The sequence below is a fragment of the Cibotium barometz genome, chromosome 45, assembly GCF_041138505.1.
Source record: "Cibotium barometz isolate CiBa-2024 chromosome 45, ASM4113850v1, whole genome shotgun sequence".
NCBI lineage: Eukaryota > Viridiplantae > Streptophyta > Polypodiopsida > Cyatheales > Cibotiaceae > Cibotium > Cibotium barometz.
In genome coordinates this window covers 4,827,002-4,844,374 of record NC_141090.1, presented here as the reverse complement: position 1 = coordinate 4,844,374, position 17,373 = coordinate 4,827,002, and the positions used below count along the sequence as shown (strand labels likewise).

Sequence of the window (17,373 nt, the reverse complement as noted above, 5' to 3'; positions counted from 1 at the left end):
GCACGTTCATATTCATTAAAGTTTGGGCAGACAAACTTATAGTTTATAAGAGAGTTCATCGGGCTTGACTATTTTAATGAACCGGGACCAATTATTAGATTTGGCACCCCGGCATGGACCAAAAACCCACGAGTTGCTAAAAGTGACCTTGGGGGCTATTTTTGACACACACGAGTTGCTTTTCTGGGTTTTTGGGGTGTTGAGCAAGCTAGGGCAGCCACATGGAGCAGGTCGACTTCTTCTGTAGAGGGCATATGGGCTGTGGACAGCAGAAAGAAGAGTGGTGAGGCTGGCCGACTCCATGCACAAGAGCTACAGGGCTGGTCGCCTCCTTGTGCAAGAACAATAGGGCTGGTCAGCTACTGAAAAACAGGTTGCTGGGCTGGCCGACAGTGCTCTCTCTCTATCTCTCTCTCTCTCTCTCTCTCTCTCTCTTCTATTGCTGGTCAGGTTCCCCACAAGCCACAAAGAGCCAGTCAAGATACATACTTGCTCCCTAGGGCTGGTCGACTTCCTCTACTGCTTCTCTTTTGGCTGGCTGTGCTGATTTACAGCAAATCACAGCCATACTTCATGGGTTTCCTTCAGATGGAGCAGATACAGGTTGTGCCAGGCTTCATCCCAACTTCATGGAATGCAAAACGATTGGTCTAATTGCTGCTTTGGGCCTGTTTGGAGCTACTAAATTGCACAATCGTGTGGAGAGCCGTGAAACTAAGGAACAGTTGGTGACTGTTAAGCCCAGGTTGGTGACCAAGGGCTTGGTTTCATGGGACAGCAGTTGGTGACTACCTGGTTGGTGACTGAGGGTTGGCTTTATCTGGACAGCAGTTGGTGACTGCTTTGGCCTTGTTTGGTGACCGAGGATTTTTTTTCTCTATTGGGCAATTGGTGACTACCTTGCTCTAGTTGGTGACCAAGAGCTTGTTTTGTTTTGTTTTACACAGATTTGGATAAATCTCGTGCTCGCCGAGGAGTGGAACTCGAGGGCACCCTCATCTTGTACAAGAGAACACTCTGTTGGTAATAAAGATACCTTAGGGGGGGGCTGGCCCAACTTCAGCCCCTAGTGCTGTGTCATGTGCAAGATTATCTTATGTGGTTTCAGGATGTATATGTACATGATGTATGTGACAGATGTGTTGATTTATGCTCATGTTGTGATAGATGTCAAATGTATGCTGTGATTTGGACCACTGGTTTTCTGTATTACACGTGCCCGCCTATGACACACTTTCCTGTACCTTGGACGTGCGCACTGTCATGGCCCTGTGAAAATGGAACAGCACAAGTGTGGGCATGGTGGTTGCTGAGTCAGAATATTGAATGATTCACATGGGGGGTGCCCGGACAGAGTTAAAGATGTGTGGACATCCCTAGGTGTGAAGGGGGGAACTAGAACATTAAACTTTTAATGATTTATTAAAGTTGCCCCTAGGCCTTAGTGGCCCCTAGGGACTTTAATAACTTTTAAAGTGGGGGGGGCCTAGGATTCTTATGGAGAGGGGGCCACTCCACTTTTGGAGTGTGTGCTTCTCTCTCCTCTCTCTCTCTCTCTCTTTCTTTTTGGGAAAAAGAGTCGTGGAGCATACATGCCTTGGTGGGGAAGCGTGGAAAAGCTGAAGAGAGCAGGTCGGCTGCAGATTTTCTGGTTGCTGCTGTTTTCTCTGTGCAAACCAGCCGTACAGCCTTGTACGGACAGGCTGCAGGTTCTCTCCTGGTACAGGCTACGCACAGGAGCTGCTGCGGGCCTATCTCTCTGCTGGACAGGCTGCGCACAGGTTCTAGACAGGCTATAGTTGCTGGTACAGGCTGTGCAGACAAGTACACTGCAGGTACAGTACTGTACGACTGCCGTACAGTGTACGGACAGCTCAGGTACAGCTGTACTGTTGGCGGCGCTCGACAAAACTGCTGTTGGCGGCACTGGACAGATTTGGCTGCGCAGATACAGGCGAGTACAAGTGCTGGCTACAGGCGGCGTATGCAAGGACAACTCCTGGCACGTATCCCGAGGCAGTACAGACTGGTACAGGGCTGTTTTTCAGATCTATACAGTCAAGTACAGCATAGAGTTGGACACAAGGAGGAGGGTACAGACAAGTACATACACAGATGTGAAGCAAGGTTGTGGAAACAAGTGCCTGCAAGTACAGATTGGTACCGTTGCTTCCTCCAGTGCAAATACACGGGCTGATTTTGGTAAGCTCCGCATCTGTTCATCTCTCTCTCTTTCTACTGCTTGATGTTTGTTGCAGATTTGAGCTATCTGGCCCCTTGTGAGAGGAGGGGTATGGCAGATTGACAAGGGTTGAGACAGAGGTTGAACAGTACATGTATGTATGAGCTGAGATGTTGAATCATGTGCTTGAGTTATGCCAGATGTATGCTCATGGCTGCCCTGCTTAGTGGTCTTGGCTGATCAGAGGGAGGCACAGTGTGTTATTTGAGACACAGATCTGTGTGCATGGATCCTCTGTGCTAAGAGGGATTGTGGGCCGTCAGATTGGACATACAGGTGTAATCTCTTGGCTGATTTTTGGTTGTATTCAGCCTTTCATACTTTTGGAATTGAATAAAGAAATACCGCAAGGGGGCGCCAAGCTTTGGGGCCAACAGGTGTCGCTTTGTTTTCAGATTTGAGCACTCTAGCCCCAATCTTTTCTGTTTTCATATCTAGACTACAAGTGGATGGGTGACTGCTAGTCTACTGCACTCTGGTTTCTATTAGAGGCCGGTTTCAAGGTTCCGTTGCCGGGACCAATCATCAACTTTCTAAAGGGGGTGAGCTCGTGGTTGCTTTGAAGAAAGCCATCGCTGAAAATTCAGCAAACATGTCTGATACAGAGGATGAGTACTTCTATCATGAAGAAGAAGAGCAAGAGACTTCTCCTGAGAGAGATGTATCTGAGGATATTCATGCAGGAGAACAGGCTGCAGATGTTGAGCCTTATGAGGATGTAACACAGCCAGAAGATGTGCATGTGGTAAAGAGGATGATGATGCTCGGTTCAAAGATCGTTTGGCTAGTGTTATGGATGTATTTATGCAGCTCACACAGAGTGAGAGATTTGCTGAATTTATGAGATCCCGCACAGAGCCCGATAAAAAGAAGAAGAAGGTTCGTTCTAAGAATCTTCCACAAGTCATAGTGGTGCCATCCCACAGGAACCATCTTTTGGCCAGTTTCCGAACATGCAGCATGCTTATGGTGCAAACTCTCAGAGTTCCTTCTATGGACAGCCACCTATTCCTCAGCAGAACATGCATCCAGGTTATTTTGGTGGTGGCTCGGTGTTCCAATCTATGACTGGGGGTTACCCTCAGGGAGGCATGGGTATGCACGGGCCTTTTGGAGCTAATTTTCAGCCTAGTATGCAGGGGAATATGTATGGTGGTATGCAGGCCGGTATGCAAGGAAATATGTTTGGAGGCATGCAACCTGGGATGCAAGGCAATATGTTTGGTGGTATGCAGCCAGGTATGCATAATGGAATGTTTGGAAACATGGCTAGAATGTATGGTATGCCTGGTGTGGGAATGGGAAATGTTGACCCAATGATGGGCATGAATGTTGGGGGCAGCAATCTTGCAAAACCACTTCCATATGATAATCTAACGCCTATGGGAAAGGCGAAGGATTACAAGGAAGGGGGAGCTGCAGTGAAGTTTGATACATTCAGTGGGGCCAAGGATAAATTGAAAGCACTTACCTTTTTACAGCAGTTTGATGCTGCTTTTTCTAGTGGGAATTACACAGAGTCCTCTAAGGTGAGGAAAGCTGCCACTTTTCTCAAGGGCAATGCTTTGCAGTGGCGGTCTACTCTTCTTTTGCAGGGCATAGCACCCACCACACGGGTCCAATTTAAACAGGTTTTCTCTTCCGTATGGCTCACATCTACATTTGAGGTGGATGTAATGACCGCATGGCACAAATTGGATGCTTCAAAGTGTGATAATTTGGAGGATTATAACAAGAACTTTTGGGAAGCTTTACTCCCAGTGGCTTCTTATCGTGCGGTGCCACTGTCTGAGCAGGTAGAGAAGTATTGTTGTGGGCTGCCCAAAGAGGTACGAGATAATTGTATAAAGACGAGTAATGAACATGTCACAGATGATTGAAAATGCTATGACAGCTAATGCGTTACTCACTGGTGGTTCATCTGGGTTTAAAGCCAGTAAGAAATTGGGCAAGAAAGCTGAAAAATTTGGGCATGCTTCTCGTGATGCTAAAGGGTCTTCAGAGACAAAGTATAAGAAGTTGCCAATGCCCAAGAGGACTTCTGAGGAAAGACAGGCTTTGAGAGATGCTCATAAGTGTTTTTACTATACTGAAGAGGGGCATATGTCATTCAATTGTCCCAAAAGAAAGTCCCAAAAGGACTCTGACAATAAAGGAGAGCCCAAGCCAAAGAAACAAAAGCCTTCTGCAGGCTTAGTTCCTGATCTTGTGGGGGAACAGCCAGGTGGTGAAGCCACAGAGTTGTGCAGGGCATGGGGCAAAGTGAGAGATCAGAATGCCTTGATCTTCTTTGACACAGGTGCTAGAGCCAACTTCATTTCACCAGATTTGGCTGGCCGATTGGGGATTCGCGCAGAGGAGATGGGGCCGTTACATGAGGCTAATATGGCTTGTCCAGGGTATGCAGAACCCGTTGCTCCTATCATTGGGAAGCTTCGGCTTCATTTGCAGGGTTATGTGGACAGCGAAGAGTTCTTCATCATGCCTTTGGATGGCTGTGCTGTTTTGTTGGGGATGCCATGGTGCCACAGAGTACATGCGGTGGTGGATACTTACAATAGGAAAATCACTCTGACTCATAGAGGGAAAGAACATATATTGGATTGAAAACTCAAAGGGGAATCTATTCCTATTGTATCCGCTTCGGCGATTTCATCAGTAATGAAAAAGCATCTTTCCGCGTACTTGATTTATGTAAAGGATGCACAAGATGATGAGTCTAAGTCTAATTTGTCAATGTTAGATAAGGACAGGACTGATTTCTTATGTGGGTTTCAAGACTGTTTTTCCGAGTCATTGCCAGGAGAACTTCCTCCTGAGAGGCCAGAAGATCATGCCATTGATCTGATTCCTGGTAGTACTCCACCGAATAGACCGCCGTACCGTGTTAGTGCAGCCCAACAAGAAGAGATTATGAGTCAGGTGCAGGAGCTTTTGAATAAAGGGCTGATACAGCCTAGCTCATCACCCTTTTGCTCACCTGTACTCTTAGTGCAGAAGAAGGATGGTTCTTGGCGCATGTGTATTGATTACAGGGCGCTGAACAAGAATACCATCAAGAATCGATTCCCCATACCGAGGATCGATGACATTTTGGACCGCTTACAGGGCTCCACAGTTTTTAGTCGTATTGACTTGAAAAGCGGGTATCATCAGATACGCATTAGACCCGAGGATGTGCATAAGACAGCATTCCGAACCACGTTTGGGTTATATGAGTTCTTGGTTATGCCCTTTGGTTTGACAAATGCGCCTGCTACATTTGACAGAATGATGGATAGGATTTTCAAGCCTCATAGAGAGTTTGTGGGCACATTCTTTGATGATATGATTGTGCATTCACAAACTGAGGAAGAGCATAGAAGGCATTTGGCCATTGTGTTTGCAGAACTCAAAAACCAAAGGCTGGTTGTTAATGGCAAGAAGAGTGAGTTCTTTTTGCAAGAGATACATTTCTTGGGGCATATTGTGTCTGCGCATGGAGTCCGTATGGATCTAGCAAAGGTGGAAGCAATACTTAATTGGCCAACTTTGAGGACCGTGCATGATGTATGCAGCTTTCTAGGATTGTGTTCCTATTACAGGCGGTACATACGGCACTTTGCTGAAATTGCTTCGCCTCTTCATGCCTTGACGAAGAAGGCAACTCCGTTTAGATGGGCTGATCGGAAAATTACAGCATTCAAAAAGCTCAAAGAAAAGCTTACTTCGGACCCAGTATTGGTGTTACCAGACCTCCGAAAGGCTTTTGTTGTCCAGTGTGATGCATGTGGAAGTAGCATTGGTGCAATTCTCATGCAAGAGGGACATGTCATAGCCTATGAGGGTAGAGTTTTGCAAGATGTTGAGAAGCATTTACAGGTTTATGAGAAAGAGATGTTGGCTGTAATTCACGCTCTTTCTACATGGAAACACTACTTGCTTGGGGCTGATTTCACTGTGCAGACAGATCATCAGACCTTGCATTATTTCCTCATGCAGACTAAGCTTTCAGAGAAGCATATGCGTTGGGCAAACTTTTTGTCAATGTTTCACTTCCAGATTGTGCATGTGGAAGGCAAAAAGAATGTAGTGGCAGATGCTTTGTCACGCAAGCCACAGGTCTCTGCAGTTTCACTTGCTTATCATCATGAGCTTGATGAAATGAAAGAGCAGTATGCCCATGATGAGGACTTTGAAAGGTTGTATGATCAGATGTCTGAGGGTCAGCGGCATGAGCAGTATTCTCTCAGAGATGGGTTTTTATTGATGCATGGCAGACTGTGTGTTACCAGGCCATTGCGACTCAAGGTTATGATTGAAAGTCATGCTCCACCGTATGCAGGTCATAGAGGTATTGACGCCACGGTCAAAGCAGTGGAGACTTTCTTTTATTGGCCAACCTTGAGAAGAGATGTTGATGCCTTTGTGAGGCAATGCATCGTATGTCAGAAGGTAAAGTTTGACCGTCAGAAGACACCAGGGTTATTACAGCCTTTACCTATTCCGGATAGACCTTGAGAGAGCATTGCCATGGATTTTGTATTTGATCTTCCACGGACACAAACGGGAAATGATGGCATCTGGACTATCATATGCAGGTTCAGTAAGCAGGCTCATTTCATTCCCGTGCGTAAGACGATCAAAGTGGACCATATGGTGAAGTTGTTCATGGCGAACATCTTCAAGTATCATGGCTTGCCTACATCTATCATTAGTGACCGTGATCCACGGATAACGAGTTTGTTCTGGAGAGGGTTGTTTGACAACATGGGTACAACTCTCAAGTTTTCATCGTCATTTCATCCACAGACAGATGGTCAGTCAGAAGAGGCTAACTCTACAGTGTTGGATCTTCTCAAGTGTTATGTGTCAGAGCACAAGCAACAATGGGAAAAGTATCTTCCTTTGGTGGAGTTTGCATATAACAACACTGTACATACCTCCACAGGCAAGGCGCCTTTTGAGATTGTAGAAGGAGGGAAGAAGGTGCCACCCATTTTGCATACAAAGGATAAGATCTTTGAGGCTCATCAGTATGTGGAAAGTTTGGATGAAGCTTATCGGAGGGTTAAGTTGGCACTCCAGAAAACTCAGCAGAAGCAAAAGAAAGCTGCAGACCGTCACAGACGTGATTTACAGTTTGCATTGGGTGATTGGGTTCTTTTGCGCTTTGAAAAGGCTAGACTCAAGAAGATGAAGGGTAAAGAGCGCTTATTCCCTAAGTTGAGCATGCGATATTATGGGCCTTTTCAGGTTTTGGAAAAGATTGGTGAGGTAACCTATCGTTTGAAGTTACCAGATCACTGGAGGATTCACAATGCTTTTCACGTGAGTCTTCTTAGACCTTTCCGTGGGGATGTGCCTGAGGATGTATCAGATGAGGCTCAGCCGGAAGTTGAGGAACTTGATGAGGTTCTGATTCCAGAGCAGATACTGGCACATAAAGAAAGGAAGGTACGAGGTAAAGTTTCCCGTCGCTATCTTGTGAAGTTCAAGAACTATTCACCGATGGGATGCGAAGTGGATGGAGGAAGGTGACTTAACAGATTCACCTCAGGTTTTGCAGCTTTATCTCGATGCCTTTGAGTTAGAGCCAACTCTTGTTGTGGCTCATTCAGGTTCAGCAGAGCATGGGTCTGGAGCATTACCTGATGCTCAAGAGGGGGGTAGCACCTCCACTCCCTTGATACAGACAGGCTCAGATGACATCTAGAGGTCGCTTGGTGCAGTTTTTATCTCACCCGAAGGTACTGAGGCTGACAGTACATCTGTTTATGGGACTTCTATGATATATGTGTACTAGTCACACGAGATTTTGTGGATATGTATGGTTCACAGTGGTATACAACTTGGACTATTACTATGCCATTGGTTTGCATTGAATGTTGATACATGTGCATGGCTTAGAGAGATTGGGACGCTGATCTTGCCATATTGTATATTTCACTTTGGATATTTTGCTGTAACACCAGAATGCAATCGAGGACGCTTGCCATTTTTCAAGAGGGGGGTATGTCATGGCCCTGTGAAAATGGAACAGCACAAGTGTGGGCATGGTGGTTGCTGAGTCAGAATATTGAATGATTCACATGGGGGGTGCCCGGACAGAGTTAAAGATGTGTGGGCATCCCTAGGTGTGAAGGGGGGAACTAGAACATTAAACTTTTAATGATTTATTAAAGTTGCCCCTAGGCCTTAGTGGCCCCTAGGGACTTTAATAACTTTTAAAGTGGGGGGGCCCTAGGATTATTATGGAGAGGGGGCCACTCCACTTTTGGAGTGTGTGCTTCTCTCTCCTCTCTCTCTCTCTTCTTTTTGGGAAAAAGAGTCGTGGAGCATACATGCCTTGGTGGGGAAGCGTGGAAAAGCTGAAGAGAGCAAGTCGGCTGCAGATTTTCTGGTTGCTGCTGTTTTCTCTGTGCAAACCAGCCGTACAGCCTTGTACGGACAGGCTGCAGGTTCTCTCCTGGTACAAGCTACGCACAGGAGCTGCTGCAGGCCTATCTCTCTGCTGGACAAGCTGCGCACAGGTTCTGGACAAGCTATAGTTGCTGGTACAGGCTGTGCAGACAAGTACACTGCAGGTACAGCACTGTACGACTGCCGTACAGTGTACGGACAGCTCAGGTACAGCTGTACTGTTGGCGGCGCTCGACAGAACTGCTGTTGGCGGCGCTGGACAGAACTGGCTGCGCAGATACAGGCGAGTACAAGTGCTGGCTGCAGGCGGCGTATGCAAGGACAACTCCTGGCACGTATCCCGAGGCAGTACAGACCGGTACAGGGCTGTTTTTCAGATCTGTACAGTCAAGTACAGCATAGAGTTGGACACAAGGAGGAGGGTAAGACAAGTACATACACAGATGTGAAGCAAGGTTATGGAAACAAGTGCCTGCAAGTACAGATTGGTACCGTTGCTTCCTCCAGTGCAAATACACGGGCTGATTTTGGTAAGCTCCGCATCTGTTCATCTCTCTCTCTTTCTACTGCTTGATGTCTGTTGCAGATTTGAGCTATCTGGCCCCTTGTGAGAGGAGGGGTATGGCAGATTGACAAGGGTTGAGACAGAGGTTGAACAGTACATGTATGTATGAGCTGAGATGTTGAATCATGTGCTTGAGTTATGCCAGATGTATGCTCATGGCTGCCCTGCTTAGTGGTCTTGGCTGATCAGAGGGAGGCACAGTGTGTTATTTGAGACACAGATCTGTGTGCATGGATCCTCTGTGCTAAGAGGGATTGTGGGCCGTCAGATTGGACATACAGGTGTAATCTCTTGGCTGATTTTTGGTTGTATTCAGCCTTTCATACTTTTGGAATTGAATAAAGAAATACCGCAAGGGGCGCCAAGCTTTGGGGCCAACAGGTGTCGCTTTGTTTTCAGATTTGAGCACTCTAGACCCAATCTTTTCTGTTTTCATATCTAGACTACAAGTGGACGGGTGACTGCTAGTCTACCGCACTCTGGTTTCTATCAGAGGCCGGTTTCACGCACCTTCATCTAGGACTGAATCAGTGTATAGCCTTGCTGAACCTGATGCTCTGATACCAATGTCACATGCAGAAGCTTTGGGAATCTTCTTTCAGCCCCAAACACCATCTGGGAACATACTGATGCAAAACACATACAGAGGAGAGAGAGCTGAGTATTCAGTATATTATAATGTACAAAAAGGTAGTACAAGTCCTGCAGCCATAGGCTGTCTTGGAAAAGGTAGAAAACACCTAACTACCCTTAGTCTATGACCCAATCCAAGAAGGATTGAATGAATCTAATCATGAGCAAGCGTGCCCTTTTATAGGGCTGGAAAAACCTTCATGGATTGGCCAACCTGCTATCGGTCAGGTCTAGGACAAATAAATCATTATCATGCTGTAGCCGACAGAGAAGTACTCCATCCAAATCTGGCCGACAGCCTCCTGTCATTTTCCACAAAGTTCTCCTGCCCCAACCTAACAGCACAAGCTCCAATCGATCTTCTAATCTGGTTCTTTATCTATTGCCCTTCACGGATTAGCCTGCACATGTATGTGCACATGACATCCAATCGGCCAGCTGTAGAGGCTGTCGGCCTGTTGTGGACATGAAAATATGGATAAAATCCCTAAACTGCTGCGACTGCTGCCCACATATGCTGCCTTTTCTGCAGTTGCCTGCCACCTGCTGTTTGGTCTCTCTGCTGGCTGCCGACACTGCTTTGTTGGCTGCCGACAGGGGTCCCAAGCCCTCTTGGTGATGATGATGTTAATGCTGCATATAATGATGATGAAGATGCCAGCTTGTCACCGTGCACCCCGAAGGGTGTGCACGTGACATATTTTGCAACATTATATATCGTCCATGGATTATGGATAGACATTTGAACCATGCCATGTGAACCCCACTACAAGAAGAAGATGGGCATGTAGTAGATGCAAGGCTAGGCAATAAGTAAGAGCCTGCCCCACACCTGAAGCAAACCCTACACCGGAGAACCATGTGGCAGATCACATGCATTTTAATGCATAATGGGAAAAAAAGGCTAAAGAGCTGACATTGGCGTCTTTGTTTAAGAGACCTAACATAACATTAAATAAGTTGTAATTGAACAGTTGAAAAGAGACTTTTATGGCAGTAAACACAAAACATCAATAAATTTTGAGGCACAATACAAACCACGTATGGTTTTCCTTCTTTTGTCCGGAAGATGACAACATCTGAGTATGGAATATTTAGCAGAATATGAATAAGCATGTGTTGCATCAAACGACTAATAAGTGCCCGTTTTTGGTCCTCGAACCTAATAAACCTATGGCAAGTACAGATTTAAAATCACTGAAAAAGTCTCTCTCTCTCTCTCTCTCTCTCTCTCTCTCTCTCTCTCTCTCTCTCTCTCTCCCTCCCATTATGGTACTGGTTGGAGCTAGACAGATCTGCATTGCATTCTTGTATAGCCTACGCATATAGGTTGTATATTGAGCCTCTAGCAGTAGTGCTCCATCCATCACACCCCCCCACTAGCTCAGTACTTTCATAGCTTATTTCATGTTCATTTTGTCCTTTTTTTTTCTCTGGACATCCAAAAGACATTGACAGTTGTACATTGATTTGTCTCATAGGTCGAGTTCGGCCTCTAGTAGACGTTAGAGACCCAGCTGCAACAAACAAGAATGCCAGAGGCTGCCCTAATGATAGGGGAACTCCGGGCAGAAATGGAAGCCCTAAAGGCTACGGTCAGGAGGGTCTAAGGACAGACTTGGAGCAGTTGAAAGCTGCGAGTGATAAGCTGCGGGAAGAACTGCAGACCACTAAGAAAGATTGGGTGGAGGTGGTGAAGAAGCACAAATCCCCACAAAGCATCACCCTACTCGATCTAGACGACCCTATCAAACTACATGAGCTGGACATCACTGACACAAGGCTGCAGCGATCATCACAGGACCATGAGGAGGTCACAGTGTATGGGAGATATTTCTTAGAGCTAGGAGCTGCACATCGTCTCGTTATCTATGACAGGATGTCCCTTGATCCTAATAATTACAGGACGATCATGATTAGCCAAACATTGGCCAAACTCTACGGATCAATAATAGAGGCGGAGCTCAGTTCATTTGCAGAGAGCCAGGGATGCACAGCCTCAGGACAGGCTGGCTTTCGGAGGAGCTACTCTACCCTTGACCACATCTTCATCCTCCGTGCCATCATCGAGGAGGGTAGCGAACGACATCAGAGGATTTACTGCTGCTTTGGGGATTTCCGGAAACCTTTTGATATTGTACCCCGAGCCCGCCTCCTACACCGTCTACAGGAGATCGGAGTCCCATCTGACATGGTTTGGAGCATCATCACCCTCTATGAGTTCGTCACCGGACAAGTGAGAGCCCCAGGAGGTATATCACAGGAGATTTCTAGCACTATTGGGGTGAAACAGGGCTGCCCTCTATCACCCACACTTTTTGGCCTCTACATTGATGAGATCTCGAGCTTCATTGACGGACTAGGCGGGGCTGGTCCCACATTGGTAGGCATATTGATCCCCATACTACATCCTGTGGAGATTGTCTCATCCTATGTCTACCTTGGTGTCACTTTCAGTGGCCCACGCTTTACCATGGTTCCCACTGCACATGCCGGAGTGACACGGGGATATGCAGCCTTGAGCTTACTTGAGCGGCAGTGCTTCCAGGCACATTTCCAGGAACCCAGGACGAAGGGCTGGCTTTTTGACACCCTCGTCACACCAGCCTTGATGTATGGAGCAGCCTTCTGGGGGCAGATTTATCCGATGAGGATTGGCAGCGAGTTGAGAGGCCCCAGGTCATGATGTTCTCCCGTATGATCCGCAACAAACCATCAGTCCCACACCAGATTATCCAGGCAGAGTTTGCTGTAGCCCCGATGGTAGTGGATGCACTCTTCCAAACAGTCACATACCTCCATCGCATCAATCACATGGATCCCCATAGGTACCCGAGGCTTGCCCTGGAGTCCTCCAGACAGCTAGCACTTGAGGGCCACTCTAGAGTATGGTATGCACTAGTTTCCACTTGGTTCTCAGTATATGGGCTCCGCATGGACCGCCTACCCCCCCTTCAGTACAGTTTGGACTCCCCTTTTCTTCAGCTGTCTCATGAGGATACCAACCGGGTTATCCAGTTAGATCTTCTCAACCTCTACACACATTGCACATGGATCACACCTCCGGAGCTCCCCATGAAGATGCACTTCTACAGAGATCACTTCCTCACACTCACTAAGGATGGATTCATCCAACAGCCAGGCTACTTGAGTGTTCACATGTCCCATGCTATGCGGATTGCAATTGGCTAGATACGGGTTTCATCCCACCGCCTCAGAGTGGAGATAGGTAGAGCTGAGCGCATCTCCAGAGCCAAGAAGCTCATACGGAGACCCAGAGAGGAGAGAATCTGCCGACTATGCCACATAGAGGTTGAGACGGAGGAGCATTACATATGCCGCTGCCCAGTATACTATGAGATCCGCGGGAGGTTTCACTGTCTATTTCGTGTGAGGGATTTGGTCTACTGTCCAAGATCATTGACTTCCAGGACCAGCGTTGCCTGGGCCTCTTCCTGGTTGAGCTCCACAGACACAAGAACACCTTCTTGAGAGAGCTTCGGCCCCAGCCACCCCGCCCCTCCCTCGCCAGCCAACCATCACCAGTTTCTTCCAGACCCAAGAGGTGGAGGACACTGACATAGTGGATCTTGTGGACCCTCCACGAGCTACTCTGGACCTACCTCGCCCGAGAGGAGTTACCTCGGACCGAGCATCTGCACTCCAGCGTGCCCGACGCCCTCGGCCCCCTCGTCGGCCACGATCACCTCATCAGCTCTCCAGATCCAAGACATGCTCCACTGCCATCGAGCTACCTTTCCACGTGACATAGCTGAGGGAGACCTCTGGGCCATACTCATTAGCCCCATGCTTGATATTTTGGAAAGTGGTACTCAGAGCTGATGTTGCTCTCATGTTTCTATGTTCTTAGTATTCCATGATGAGTTTCCATGGACAGTTTTGTATCACCCCAGTGAGATAGCTATGTTTATGTTTTCTTTCTGTTTTATTTTCCATTCCATGATGAGATATGCCATGGACATTATTGTATCACTTTGGTCTCATAGGCCGAGTTCGGTCTTTTGGAAGACGTTAATAAAATCTTTCTTTCTTTCTTTCTTTCTCTCTCTCTTGGGGGGGGGGGGGGGGGGGGGAGTGTTGGCTTAGCAGTTTACACATCGGGCTCCCAATTGAGAGATACCAGGTTCAAGTCCCATTCCCCACACTTCAATGCCATCATATGGATTATGTATGCCATTGTATGGTCTGCCAGCTTGGCTATGTTATTAAAACTCCTCTCTCTCGCGAAGCCACCATGGTAGGTCTGCAGCAACACAACCCCCCCCCCCCTCTTTTCCACTGTGTGTGCACCAGCCCACACGCTGCTGTTGCTGCTGCTTCGTGGCGCTAACTGCTGCTGCAGCCCCCTGCTCCTGCCTCTTGCGCCCCTGCATCTGTGCACCTTCTCCAGCCTGCACCCTGTTATCTGCACACCTCCTTTTCCAGCCTGTGTACTGCACCACCTCTACACACCCCTACAGCCTGGTCCCCCCTCTCTTGTGTTCTTGTTGTGCCAGCCCCCCCCTTCCCCCCCAACCCCCATGGAACAGCAGAATGACTCGCACATTAAAATGGAATGGACACCTTGAAAGCAATCAGCGGCATATATGGACAATTCGCCAACAACAAAAAACCAGGGCGCATAAGTACGTTTCTCTGAGATGCTTTAACAAGAATCAAGGAGATCTTGCTTCTCCAACAAGAGAATCATGAGAAGGAGATTTTACAAACGCGAGAGCTTCCTGATCTGGAAACGGCAGCTATAAAAGTTCAATATAACAAAGCAATAGCAGATCTTAACATAACCCTCCATGAAGTGAAACACCCCACCAACAAGGCTGAAGAGAAATCCCATCAGGACGCATGGTCTATCAAATTGGACCAGCTCAAAAAGGAGAATGAAAAGCTTCTTAGGGAGCTTCATGAAGCAAAGAAGCAACTCCTCCAAGGGGTGCAGGCAACCAAACCAATGATTTAGGAAGTAAATGTCGGGCAAAGAAGGAGATTGAGGCCACTTCAAAATGGGTTTAAGTGACTAAGAAAGATCTTGATGTGACCTTCAAGGAGGTGAGGAAGAAGCAGAAACCAGCCCAAAACCCCATCATGATGGCCACTCTCAAAGAAGAAAAAAGGAGCCAAGCACGAGCATTGCATGCACAGGTCACTAGCCACCATAGTTACTGTGGGGAATGCCGTTCCCAATCCTGGACGTTCTGAAACATGGGGGAACATTCCCCCACAAGGAACGGCCAAGGGGAACGTTCTGAAATGTTCTGCCCAAAAACCCTTTAAAAAAGGGCAAAATGTTTTTAAAAATGCATTTTTCCTCTATATTTTCCACTCAACTATGCATACATAACATAAATTCTCAAAGTTTTAGCCTATCCTACTTAAAATTCATCATTTAAAATGAGATTTTTCAGAATTTCATTAGTTTTGTTTGTTGACGTGGCATTCCGCCCCTTCTAGCAAACTATTGTTTGTCCACCCCGAGTAGGCACCTTGCAACTGATGATAAAAAGGAATGAAGATTTCCTAGCCACAAATGCAGAAACACCATTCCTCTAGAGTCATGTTTCCTATCACTGTTCCTCTCAAGATACCCCTCACTTATATTCCCGAGGTTTTCTCATTATCTCCTTCATCTACTCCAAGTTTCTCTGCTATTTTTCCCTTACTCGTTGTTTTTTCCCAATTCTACTTTTCATCCGTACTAAATAATGTTAAAGCCAAGCCGTTTCATAGCTATTCCATTTCCCAGTTTCAATCCATTTCCATTACATAGAAAACTGTTTCCATTTCCGTTGTGAATAGATTAGCCGTTTCCATTTATGTTTCCATTAGATGCTTCCCATGCAATCTTTAGTAACCTTGCCAAAAGAAGCACCTTGGAATTCAACTATAAATTCAACCAGCCTTTTCACTATGAAGACCTCTATGGGTAGGCTTTTTGGCACAAGAAGTCCTTCAAATCTTTTCAACGTCCATCCAACACCACTGCGAGACCACTTTGCATCGAGTGCGAAGGATCACATTCCGTTCTCGTCGCGTTAGACCCGGCGCCTCTATTTGGAGCGGTGCTTTGCAATAATGATGTCACGTGCATCAATGAGCGGGGTTCTTGTAAGGCCCATTTTTTACATAATCCCTCTTCTTCCTCTTTGGGGGATGCTCTCTTGGGGTGGCCGGGAGCGGGCTACTACACTTTGCACATAAGCCCACATTAAGAAGAGATTGTTGGATATTCCAATACTTGACAAAGAGAGTGCACAATCTACAATTTGCAAACCATCCAACTCAACTCTCGCATGTGAGGAAGACCTAAGCTCGAAAAGACATATAGGGCATGTCCCATGGGGGTACAAGACACTGAGCATGGAATGCCCATCTTTTGTTTTTATCCACATACACTTCTTCCCTTATGTCCTTCAGGGACGTGTGGACATGAACTTGCAAAAGGGGAAGACTATAGGCATCGCTGAGATGTTGCATCAGAAATATCAGAGCCAGATGCTTGGGCCTCATAAGGTCTATTCAGCTTCAAGAGATGAAAAAATACTCTCTCTATGTTTATGTTTTGTTTTCCATTCCATGATGAGATATGCCATGGAGATTATTGTATCACTTTCGTCTCATAGGCACATTAGGTTCTTCAGTAGACGCTTAATGCATCTCTCTCTCTCTCTCTCTCTCTCTCTCTCTCTCTCTCTCTCACACACACACACAGAGAGGTAGCCACGATCGTCATCAGGAAACACCACAGACCATGGAGAATCTCTTATGTAAGGTTTTATCTCGCCTATAATTTGATATACTGGCTGCAAATTAATTATAATTTGAGGAGGGTGGAGCTGCCTCTACTATATCTACGTGTTTGGTTTATTCAAAGCTCATTGATTTCAATGCCACTGAAAGTTTTTAAAAGATTTCTTTTGAAAGGAAAAGCAAGAGCGGAGAACTGTACTTGGTAACCTCATGTTGATGGGGATGAGGGAGCTGAGAAAGGCAGAAAGAAAACTCAGTTGCTGAGGGCTTCCATGAGCTAGAATCGAAGAACCATCTCTGGGCACCATTTTCCATGTCCATCTCCACTTTATCTTAAATCTGTTGTGACATCTCCCCAGTAAATCAAGCGATACAATCGCCCAAAAAAACAGGGCAGCAGTGGTGTCATCATGGTGGTCAATGATGATAATCCACTGCGCCCATGAGAGGTGCGAGTTGGAGAGACTGAGGTGGGCCTGCGACGAGGAACTACACTCCAAGTGGGGAGATCGCAACCTGCATGATGCCAGAGATACGAGCCAAGGGAGTTAGAGGAAGGGCATTGTTCGACATGGCCAAAGGAGAATTACGTGCTTGACTTGGAAGGCCCGCCCCCCAAAAAAAAAACAAAAAAACAAAAAAAAATCTGCTTGGTTTCAAAAGAAAAGTCCTTAAAAATGAAGAAGCTCTTAACGTCGTCAAGAGGAAAAAACGATCTATCCGATGGGAAGTGAGATTGGAACACACACGATGTGTGGAAAATCAA

The 17,373-nt window shown here is 46.6% G+C and overlaps 1 protein-coding gene across 1 annotated transcript in view; it reads right to left on the bottom strand.

Moving 5' to 3' along the window:
* Positions 1-17,172, bottom strand: part of LOC147612337 (uncharacterized) — a 98,726-nt gene extending 81,554 nt beyond the window's left edge. The window contains exons 1-2 of the mRNA XM_086782952.1: positions 16,807-17,172; positions 10,881-11,013 (exon numbers count right to left, since the gene is read on the bottom strand). Of these exons, the coding sequence (XP_086639078.1) occupies positions 10,881-11,013; positions 16,807-16,928 (255 nt within the window). The 5' untranslated portion in view covers positions 16,929-17,172. The remainder of the gene's footprint in view (positions 1-10,880; positions 11,014-16,806) is intronic.
* Between the last annotated feature and the right edge of the window lie 201 nt (positions 17,173-17,373).